At 36.1% G+C, this 12,120-nt stretch overlaps 1 protein-coding gene and 1 long non-coding RNA gene across 3 annotated transcripts in view; one reads left to right on the top strand and one right to left on the bottom strand.

Annotated features, from left to right (window-relative positions):
- Window positions 1-12,120, bottom strand: part of LOC135728162 (F-actin-uncapping protein LRRC16A-like) — a 145,587-nt gene that overhangs the window by 17,522 nt on the left and 115,945 nt on the right. For both annotated transcript variants that reach the window (XM_065246288.2, XM_065246287.2), the window contains exons 27-29: window positions 6,935-7,110; window positions 6,543-6,630; window positions 5,184-5,324 (exon numbers count right to left, since the gene is read on the bottom strand). In XM_065246288.2, coding sequence (XP_065102360.2) covers window positions 5,184-5,324; window positions 6,543-6,630; window positions 6,935-7,110 — 405 coding nt within the window. The remainder of the gene's footprint in view (window positions 1-5,183; window positions 5,325-6,542; window positions 6,631-6,934; window positions 7,111-12,120) is intronic.
- LOC141280032 (uncharacterized) lies at window positions 9,881-10,797 on the top strand. Its single transcript, XR_012334831.1, has 2 exons — window positions 9,881-10,393; window positions 10,703-10,797. It is a non-coding gene; the product is annotated as an uncharacterized lncRNA (long non-coding RNA).

Here is a 12,120-nt window from a genome sequence, read left to right as displayed (position 1 = left end):
AACAGTTACATACGTAACCTGAGACATTTTCATTTGTCAAACACAAATATGCAAAAAAACATGTTGGTATGAATCAACATTCGCATACAGAAGACGCATAAAAGCATTTAAAGCAAACCGTTTAGCACGTGTGCTTAAAGTCTAGAATTTTTATGATATTATCCTACACTACACAGGGAATAATATGGATTTTTTTTCCAGAAAACTTCTTGCATAAAATAGATTCAAGCAATTTCAATGACCTGTATCTATGTATGTATATTTTCAACTTCCCAGGGCCTTGAATCCCCCCCAGATTAACAAACTTTCAAGGATTTCAAGGACCCGTGGGAACCCTGAAGGCTGTGCGTTCGATCGTGTGTGTACATTCGTGTACACGTAAAAAACAAACTATACTCTGGACATAAGGCTTTTTTTGTCAAAAAATAAATAAATAAATAAATAATATATATATATATATATATATATATATATATATATATATATATATATATATATATATATATATATATATATATATATATATATATATATATATATTTTGCAATGTATAATAAATGGTAAACAGATAAAGGTTTACATTCATCTATTGTAGTCACACATAACCTTTCTATTGAAAAAGAAACCATCTTTTGCTCCAGTTATGAACAAACACACCTGCATATGTATGTGACTAGGCTTTGTACAGTGAGCCATATGGCAGACATGTTACAAAAGGATCAAAACAAACAGCTGTGAGATGAAAGATTCCTGGAGAAATGGTTAGTTACGTATACTTCTGTATGGATGGAATATGATCTATGCCATGTGTCTAAGACACTGTATCTTTGTTCAGATGAATTGGGAAACCTTAGTGTAGGACCTGGTTCACAACCATCAGTTAAATAAATCTACAGTAGCATTCATCCCAGACAGCTACCGTATCTTGGCATTGTTGGCATATGATTTTTTTTAAGAAAAAATGTAAAAGATAGAAATCTTTTAGAAAATGATTAGTGGCACATTTGAGCATAGCCAGGTAACATACATCTTTTCAAAGATATTTAGCCTTAGGGGGCCCCAGAGTACACAGGGGGAGCGGATCGGCTATGCTCAAATGTGCCACTAATAATTTTCTAAAAGATGTCTATATTTTACGTTTTTTTTTCCTTAAAAAACATATGCTTACAATGCCAAGATAAGGTAGTTAAATATTCTCCTGTGTACAATTATTATTTCTTTTTTGCTCACCCCATTAAAACATGCTTGTCAGCGTAATGGCAAAATCAAGCAAGCAAAAGGCACAAGGCTTCTGATGGGAAGGGAAATTGCTTTGCAACATAAAAGGTTTTGATCAACTTGGATGGGAAAAAGAGCTCAGTAAATTGCATAGCAGTGAGAAAGAGGGAGAGATGGAGAGACAGAGGTGTAGACAGAAACTGTTTGTCTGCTATCACAATAACAGAAACAGTGGCGAAAGCAGCCGGGCTCTTTGCGTGTGTTTAAAGCGGTGCAGCACGCGTACACACAGAGGAGAGAAAGCACAGAGATACTTACACTCGTGCAGCACAGAGTCTCCATGAAGCAAAGGATGAAAAAATAGAGGCAGGAGAAAGAAAGAGCAAAAGGAAGAGAGTGATAAGACAGAAATAAAGCTGAGTGCTTATAGAAACTAAAGGAGAAAGGAAGAAATTCTTCCTGGTATCCAGAGTCTTTCCACAACCACGATACCAGGAATGAAATTTGAAATAATACAAGAATGAGAAAAATGACAATTCTGTCATCATTTACTGACTTTCTATTTTTTCTTATGAACACAAAGATATTTTGAGGAATATGTGTAACCAAACCGATCATGAGCCCCATTCACTTCCATACTAGGAAAAAATAATACAATGGAAGTGAATGGGGCTCATGAATGGTTTGGTTACAAACATTTCTCAAAATGTCTTCCTTCGTGTTCATCAGAACAAAGAAATGTATACAGGTTTCTAACAACATAAGGGTGAGTAAACAATTTTTGGGTGAACTATCCCTTTAAGGGGATATAGATCAAGATTTTATTAAAGGTGCAGTGTATAATTTTTAAAAGAGTCTCTTGACATAAATGCAAAATAATATTCAAAACTATATTATCAGGGGTGTATAAAGACCTTTCATAATGAACCGTTATGTGTTTATTACCTTAGAATGAGAAGTTTTTGTCTACAATAAACCGAGGGTCCCCTTACATGGAAGTCGCTAGGGATGGGCGATATGGCCTAAAATCCATATTGCGTTATACATTGCAGCCTCTTGCGATAGCGATATGTATTGCGATATAATAATTTCAATAGACTCGTTTCAGAACAGGTTATATAGACCCTTACAAAAGCCAAACTGCTAAAAAAAGTAAGTAAAAGTAAACCGTTATATATATTCCGCGCGTGGAGCAGCAGTTAACTTATGTAACTTATGGCTTAAATCCAAAAAATAGATGTTGCATCAGTCTTTTTCGCGAGTTCCTCTGTTTCGCTGACGCTTTCATCCATGTTTATTCGGCTGCAGCTTGTGGCTCTAAAGTTCGCGGGTAGATTGTTTCATTAACACGCATTATCGCGATAGTGCAATAGATTTAAAATCTCTATCGTATGCCAATTTTCTATCGTTTATATTGCATATCGTTTATATTGCCCATCCCTAGAAGTCGCCATTTTGGGCCGCCATGTTTCTACAGAAGCCCTTAACGGACATGACATGTTTGTCCGGTGGCGGCTACCGTAGCCTCTGTGTTTCAAAAGTGAGGGGTGAGCAGTGGACTGAGCTGTTGGTTGCAATTCGCAACCTCACCACTAGATGCCGCTAAAATTTACACCTTTAAATATTGGATTATGTTTGAGTTTGTTTTTCACCAAACCCTTTTGCATGCCTACATGGCACTTAAAATATACTGCACGAGTCGAGTGGAGCTATTTGTTTAACACTTTTGGATAATTTTGAAGCTTGAAGAGATGGTCACCATCCGCTACCATAGTAAACAAAAAACTCCAAACAACATAAAAAAATCTATGTTTTGGTTCTGAAGAACAAAGAAAGACAATGGGGGTTCAAACAACATAAGATAAAAGTTTTCATTTTTCGGGTGATCTATCCCTTTAAAATCAGACTTTTTCCATGTTTAAGTGCTATAATTGTGTCCCCAGTGCTTCTATCAACCTATAAAATGTGAAAAAGATCAACCCAATAACTTAGTTTTGGTAAACCATTCTCTGCAAGCATGTGAAAAAATTTAAAGTTTAAAGTTTAGATTTCGCCTGTTTTGTGATGTAAGTAGCAAGTCTAATTAAAATAATACCACCCCTTAATCTGCATTATCCAACCACGGTACTGCCATTTAGTGCGGAGAAAAAAATATTGACAGCACAATTGAGTTTCAATTTCAACAAAACACCATCATGATCAGTGTTTGCATTTCATCAGCTCATTTGCATTTTAAAGAACACACACCAAAAACAGCACATTTTAGCTTGCATATACAAAAGTGGCAATTTTAACATGCTATAATAACTTATCTGTGGGGTATTTTGAGCTAAAACTTCACATATGTACTCTGGGGACACCAAAGATTTATTTTACATCTTTAAAAAAAAATCTCATAATATGACCCCTTTAAGCACATAATTTTAATGCAAATTTTGCCCTTGCAGGCATCACTGATAATATGCATCCATGTACAGATACGTACAGTTGTACATTCCTACACAATAGTCATATGCTGTGCCCCATCACAAATGCTAATGAAGTGGCACCAGCCCATACACTGCTTCACAACAACTGTAGCATTGTATATCGCCACCTATGGGCCACAGTCGCACTGCAACGTGAGATGAACACTTTTGACTTTGTTTCAAAGTTTTATTTATTTCATAATAAGGCCACGTTGTGTGACTATATTCACATGAGATTTCATCCATACTTGGTCCAGGTTGGCTTCTTTTACCACCATCTCACAAGACCTTTGAGACAGATATTTAAAAAATGTTGGCAAACTGCAAAGTGTTTTTAGTATGTGAATGTTTTGCATGTAAGAAACACTGCAGTTACAATAAAGCAGTTGCAATTACAGTGTTGTATCTATATAGTGTATACAAAACCTATACCATCTGTGCATAGTACTGCATCCCACAATGCATTTAACCTGAACTTTCATTTCCTAATGCAATGCACTTAAATTCAACTTTCATTTCTTAAATAAACTGCTGTACACAGTATTAAGTAAAATATTGTTTGCTATTTTATTATTAACAATTAAAACTTGATACCACTAGCTGAATTAAACTTTAACATAATAAAAGTCACATGATAACAATGAAGTAAAATTTAGCATGAAATGATTACCGTTGCATAACGTGTACTGTTTGTTACATTGTAGGCAGCATACAGCTATTACGACGGTTCATTCGGCCTATTCAAATGCAGTCAAGCAAATCTCTGTCTCTGAATACACAACCTGTTAGCATGATTTGATTGGTTGCACCCACTAAAGGTTAAAAATTAAACTATGTGGTGGTGTTTGTGTTCAGTTTGTGAGCGGAGGAGGACTGTGGGTTGATGTTAATCCAGACTGACACACACCTAATCACTGCTGGCACACTGGTGTGCACTTGTTTTATCTGAGTCCTGCATACTTCACTCCATCTGTGCTTGCTAATTTACTATTGACCTTAACCACAGAGAGCGCTGATCACTAAACCTGTAGGTGCACAGTGTGTTTACAAACTCAGGGTAGCAAGACAGCATGAACTACAGTCAGTGCAATGAATATCTGTGTGTATGTTAAATGAGAACAGAGGGAGATAAGTGTTTTGAGGGTGTAGGACATAACATATGACCCATTAAATGGATAGTTCACCCAAAAATGAAAAAAAAAAAGGTTATTACAAAACTGTAAGATTTTTTTTGTTCTGCTAAACACAAAGAAAGAGATTTGTAATAAAGCAGGAAACAGAAGCACCACAGTAAGAAAAAATACTACTATGGAAGTCAATGAGGCTCATAAATGGTTAGGTTCAAAATATTTCATTTGTGTTCTGCAGAACAAAGACATTAATGCAGGTTTGTAACAACATGAGGAAATTATGACATAATTTTCATTTTTTTGGTGAACTGTCCCTTATTAAAGGTTAGTGTTAGGTTAGGGACCTGGGAGCGAGAGAGAGACTCACCATGCAGGACTCCATATCATCCAGTCTCTCAGCCTCCATTAACTCTGTGGTAGAGCGTTTAGAAACTTTCTCTTCCGGGACGTCCATATCAAGAGATGATTGTTGCAGCAGGGGGCGTCCTTTCCCTGACAGGTGCTCAGCCTATCCAATCATTAATTACAAAAACATTCTAATAAGAATCGTTTTAAATGAAAACTTTATTATATTTTATGGGTGTTAAGGAATTTTTGTGTCCATTAGTTATTTTTGACTCTGCCTGTAAAAACCAGCTAAAGTCATTTTTGCGATTTACTGTTTTCTACATAAAATCATGTACATAATGTAAAGAACATTCTGTGAAAATATAACCTTGATATCTTTAATATTGACTAAGTAAGATCATGTCAAAGATCAAAATCAATGACTAAAATCAAACATTGATGTTCCTAAAATAGCAAAAAACAATTATGTGTAATAAATTATGCTTCCAAAACACCAGTGGTTCTCAAACTTAATTCATCATTAATTCTGTGAAATTATACCTCACAAAAATAAGGATACTTACCAACAGCACTATATTGAATTATTTGTTTATGTTTTGTTTAATTCAAATTGTAAGTTTGAGATTGTAAGTTTGTACATTTCATATTGTTGGCGGGGGTTTGAGACCGAAAAGTTTGAGAACCACTCAGGAGCGTCACTAGACGCCTTTTACTGTGCCCCAGTGTAAATCTCAAGTTCAAATTTGAACAATTTTCTTTAATTGTTAGTGTATTCATTTACATTGATAATCACGCCACAAAAAACCCTGAATCTGTATGCATTGCAACGTAGTAGTCACCCCATTCACTTAACAAAACACTTTAAACGAGAACACAAAAACTGAGAGAGAAATCAATGTCTGCGTGCAATTATGTTGCCAGGTCCGCAGCTTTCGGGCAGAATTAAGAACTTTTAAACTGTTTTCAAGAGTTGATTTTTTTCAGAGGATTAAAGAAGGATTTTGCTTATTATTTGTTGTTATTTGGGCTGTGAATAGTCCTTGGAATACTTATGGGATAGTTTTTAATAACCATTGGGCTGTTTTGTTTTTGCACGGATCTGGCAACCCAAGCAGCTGAGTGCACAGAAGTTCACTTGACGGTATATAATTGAGACACACGTAATCTTTCAAATATAAAATTAATATTTAATTCACTAGTTAAGGGCACTACATAAACAGTTGGCACTGGCAGTAGCTAATGGCTGAGAACCTCAGTATTTTAACTCCATACATGTTTATTTTCCTATTGTATTGTGCTGCACACAGCAAGCTTTGAAAAAAAGTGTGTGTGTGTGTGTGTGTGTGTGTGTGTGTAATGTGTATAGATGATCTCTCACCAGTGTCTGCTGTGAGCTTGAAAGTGCCTCTAAAATCTCATCAACGATTCGATCGGACAGGAAAGACGCCAGGCTGAGTTTGACTTCACTGTGGAAATCAGACACGAGGGTGAATGTGTTACAAGAAAACCAGAGTCACTATTGATAGGGATATTATCACATTTTGCCTCTCTAAGCTCCCATAACAACAGAGATAGAAAAATCAAACAACAATATCACTCTCTAAACAACATCAGTGACAGACACAACAAACTATGAAGCTGTAAAGCTGAGAGACTTATATTACAAAGTTAAAACGCTGACTTCTTTCATGTTTTGTCAGATTTGTTTACAGACAGTATGGTTTTGTATATGGTTGTCTGTTTTTTATTCTGAATGGCAAATGTACGGACCTGATTTTGTTCATGATGTCAATGCCCGACTGCTCGAGCAGTGTGTTCTTGACAAAACTGCGAGGAACGACCATCTTGGTCATGCCGGCTTTGATGAGATCTTGCTGCAGGTTGGGTTTCTTCATGACGTTAGGACAGAGACCCTCAGCTGCACCCACCATTGACTCTAGCAGTGTCTATTTGAAAATAACCACAGACGTCAATTACACACGGTATTTTACATCAACAAATGTGGAAAGTGTTCATCTTTCTTTCAAATGATGCTATTATAAATGGTTATACTGTAAGTGAATTAACATTAGAATTAATGGTCTCCCTGCTGTCAATCAATCTATTAAAACAGATCTAAGATATATTTTTAAGTCACAACGCATTGGATAAGAGCCACTGGGTTAAAAGCACAAATAGAGAGTAAGTTCAGGTAGATTAGGACACTTTGTCATTGTGGTGACTGTCAAAAAGTCAATCTAACTAAATTTACACTATAGAAATTAAACACTAAGTAATAAATAATTCATAATTGGCTGTTGAATTGTTTGAAAATGATGCACACGAAAATAATGCACACCCAAGGTGGTTATTATTTTCAAATAATTCAAAGGACCAATCAGGAGTCAATTATTCTGCTTACTGTATATCACAATTATCACAAATATTACTAAGACATTTGACAGGTCATGTGTGCATTTACCAAAAAAGAAAGCATATCCATGAAACATTTCTCAACTAATTAGAATAAATCATAGCTACTCGGTATAAATTTTTTTAATTCTATATTTTTTTAATTTCTAGTTACAGTATAGCACACCATTAAAACCTTGCATTTACACAGTGTTTCTGTAGCTCAGTTGCTAGAGTAAAATGGGTTTTAATTATTGTTATTGTTCATAACTGAATTGTTTAGAGCATGGGTCTTCAAATGGGGTCCGGGGGCCCCTTGGGGGTCTGTGGTAGTACCAGGGGTCCTTGAAATATAGTTTGAATTCAAAATAATTTGGGGGGGGGGGGTTAAAATAGGCATCAAACAAAAATGGGCAAAACATTTAAAGTAAAACATTGATTATCCCCAGTTTAAAATCTATTCAGTAAAACTAAAATGTTACATAGTATGTTAACAGCATGTCACTCTGCATACCAAAAATTATTAATTTAGATATTTTGTAAGTCCCATAATGTTCACAAATCAACATGTATTCATTCAGTCTTGCACAGGCCACTCATAACTCAAATACACACAACCAGGGTGCGATTTGCTGGGGGAATGGAAGATTATCCCCCCTGTGGTCTTTATATCCCTGCCTCTGATGAATTATTTTTTACCCCCTGGAGGGACAAAATTGATCCCCCCATGATTAATGGTCATAAAATGGCCATATAGACCGTTTCATCGGGCGCACATGTGGTGACGCGATAATGCGGTTTGTGTTTGTTTAATGGTCTGACTAGTTGCTGAAACTGAACTCTTAAACAAATAGCTCATCGAAAATAACAAATGTTTTTGGTTCCTATGTAATCTATGTGTTGTTTATTTTGCTTGTTATATAAATAAACTACTTTAAAAGGACTTTGTTGTTATTGATTTTTCGCTGAGTTTACCGGAAGTTATGTGATGACCACGAAAGCCGCTTATTTATGTTGTTACTGCTGACTATAAACAGCCTAAAATAAAAATTATTTAATATAAGTAAAAATGGTGCAATGTAATAGTGCCAACAACAGTAAAATCATGAATGGAGTATTACTGTCAGCACTTCCTCTCCTGTGACAATAGGTGACAGTGCGTCTATGTTATGTTATGATCCTTTTTAATCCATGCCCAGATTTTTCAAATGTTGCCATGCACCAAGGGTCTATTTCAGCACGAAAACAACTAAATAATAAATGAAAAGGATTCCAAGCAGCATATCATCGTATTTTACAGGACTGTCACAAAACAAATCCAAAAAATATTACCACTGAGATGAGCAGAAAATACCATCGTTAGAATCGAGGGGAACTTCCAGGATGACACAGGAAAGGAAAAAAGGTCAAAAGTTCGCCTTTAAACAGACTATTTTTGTACACCCGGTAAAGATTGGTCTGTTTTCCAGCGGTCTTTTGCATGCACAAGGTTTACATAAGAAGAAAACAATCGTGTTCAGGGTTTCCCTCAGAAAATGTGTTAGTTAGGGTGGTAGGGTTGGGCGGATAGGCGGGGCGTTCGCGTCATGAAGAAAATTAAAAGATTTTTATTGAAACACTCAAATAAAACTTATTTTTAAGAAACTATGACAGAAAATGAACACATACTAGATTATTAATGAATTAAATGTTTTACCTCTAACGGGAATATAGCTGCGTGATGAAGTGAAACTAAAGGGTTAATAAACACAAACTAAAGCAGATGTTGTAGATCATCTGGCGAACAATGATAGGTAGCGCAAAAATGGTAAAAACTGAATATTTCTCACTATTAATTACATTATCTTAAAGGAGTGTAACTACTGTAGCATGTAAATAATGCAAAATAAAGTGAGCAAGAGTGCTCAACAATTATATCTAATCAACAGGCACGTGTAACCTAGCTAGCAGGTTGTTCAAACAACAAAAATCATCAGCTGACTTACTTTAAATTTGCAAGAGCTATAGACTAATACAATAACAGGCTTAAATAAAACCAAAACATAAGTCCACTTACAGTTCTCACCGACACATGTTTTATCAACTGGCTATCCTCCAGACATGACGGACCACTTCTTTATCTCATTTCAGCCGTGTGGCGCGCGGGCTATTCTCCGAGATGCACTTGACAGCCTTTTGTGCAGGGAATGCTTTTTTTTTGATGACCTAGTCAAGGCAGTAGGGTTTCCCACCTTAGGCGGGCCGCCTGAACTGAAAAGTGCTGCGGGAAACCCTGGTGTTTGAGGCTTATGATCAATGTTCCCTCTAAGCTGCGTGCGTGCGCGGCCGCGCAGGCCAGCCAAAGTGGCCGCGCAATAGATTTGTCAGACCGCGCACATTTTTCAGACCGCACATAAACATTGATGCATTTGCTGTTGTAAAAGAATTAAGAGAGAGAGAAGGCGAGTGTTCTAGAAGGAGAAGAAACTTTCAACCAATCGCTGATCTTGCTACGGTGACAGACACTTTTATGAGCCAATGGTAGCAGCGCATTCAGTTCACACAGTGACGCTGCCAGCACGGACGAGCACAGAGTGAGAGCGAGCCAGATGAGCAGCTGCACGGGTCGATCTCAAGAAACTAAAATATTTATTAAGAGGAAAAAGTTCAGATTCAAAACAGTGATTTAAAACAAATTATTGGATTCAAGAAGTGATGCGATAACTTGGAAAAGCTGTCGCTAGAGTGAGGAGAGAGCAAAATAGAGAATTAGAACGGAGGCAGATGCAGAATCACAGAGCATCAAAACACTGCGAATGAACTTCTTCTTTTAAATAAGAAGTTAAAATGTATGCTTTGGTGAGTTATATTCTGAATATTAACTTGACATTGTGGCATAAGTGTTGCAAATTTGGCAGCAAACTATGAGTTTTATTAGTTTGTTTACATTGGCCGTTGGTATATAACGAACGAGCTGAAGCTATTTACATTTGAAAGTTAACAGTCAAGTAACGTAAATGTGATTAAAAAATAAAATTTTAAGTGTCAATATGTTCAATAAGTGTTGAAACCCTGAGTTAGGTTGTTATTTGAAATGTTTACATGATGCTTATTGATAAATCTGTTGAACTGAAGATTAATTACTGTTCTGCCTTGTGTTTTTACAAGGCTGGGTTTTTTTGTGAGAATTTCGAACATCTGTAAAGTTCTCCTGCTCCATCTTGGACACGCGAGACAATTAAGTGAAGGTGTATACAAAAAGGCGAGCCAACCAGAGCTGTGCTTTGAATTCATCAGAACTGGTAGGAGGGTATTTTTCCTTTTTGTTTCGGACAACTACTAGGACGTGAATTCGCTGAAACTTCATTTTCCGTATTTTCTTGGATTTTCTTTAAAGGACAGGACACTGACTTTGAACTGAACTATTTGAACTATATAAAGGAACAAACGGTCCTTTGAACCGAATCAATTGATTCATGAATTCAACCCAACAGAGTCATTTAAGTGAATCATGAATTTGGATTACAAACAAAATGAAACAGTGTTACACTTTTACAAGTATTTTATTTATTTATTTATTTGCACTGTAGTATATGAGAACTGATTTTCAGCTTGAGGTGAACGGTTCAATCTGCTAAACCCAGGTACCTGGTAAATTCAAAGAGAGTGTTAATTACATGTATTGGGATTTATACACAGGCCCACATTGAACATTATACGTGTGTATACACTAAACCCCGTTACACGCTACACTGTCATCTCTTTGAATCTCCTATGGTTAACGCAGGCTCGTGTTCATTTTCGGCAGGTCGTGTGGTTGCGAATTCCTCACAGTATTGAAATGTGTGCTCAGAAAAAAAATTATTTGCTCAGTGCTGAAAAAAATTAGAGGGAACATTGCTTATGATATGTCATTACCATGTACAGAACTCTTATTATTCAGCTATGCCTAGATAAATACCATTTTACAATATAAGTCTGTGGTTCATAATTTCTTTTCATAAATAAAAATATTTAAAAAACATTCATCCCTTTGATTTTTTCACGACTCGCACTCATTTAATAAAGTATGTAAATCCAGTCTTAATTTGACACATATACTGGGGGTCCCAGCTCTTCCTCTCTATTTATTAAGGTTGAAGAGCCCTGATTTAGAGCAAACAGACGATTTCAGTTAGAAGAATAACGTCTGCCTCTCATTGTGACGATAAACACATAGTGTTGCATCAGATTCCCATAATAACATTAACTCTGACCTGAGGGATTAGTCTCAGCTGTGAGTTTCTATTGTCCATCAGGTTAAAAACATATCAATTATACTGCTGTCTGTTCTGGCTACTGATTTTAATGTACACCAGACACATTCGGTGGAACAAAGACTCTTAGATGTTTCTTAAATTCTACCAGAAGAAATCTAGCATTTATTTACAGAAAATTGTCTAAAGAAATGAAAAGCGTATGACCAACTGATGACTGATGGATGGAATGAGTAAACAGATAACAAATGATTACAGTAGCAATCGAATGAAAATACACTCAGATCACAGCGATGCCATAAAAGAAACACTTTTATTTTAATACTGCAA

The sequence above is a fragment of the Paramisgurnus dabryanus genome, chromosome 13 (genome assembly GCF_030506205.2).
Source record: "Paramisgurnus dabryanus chromosome 13, PD_genome_1.1, whole genome shotgun sequence".
Taxonomy (NCBI): Eukaryota; Metazoa; Chordata; class Actinopteri; order Cypriniformes; family Cobitidae; genus Paramisgurnus; species Paramisgurnus dabryanus.
This window is presented reverse-complemented; position numbering and strand designations above follow the sequence as displayed.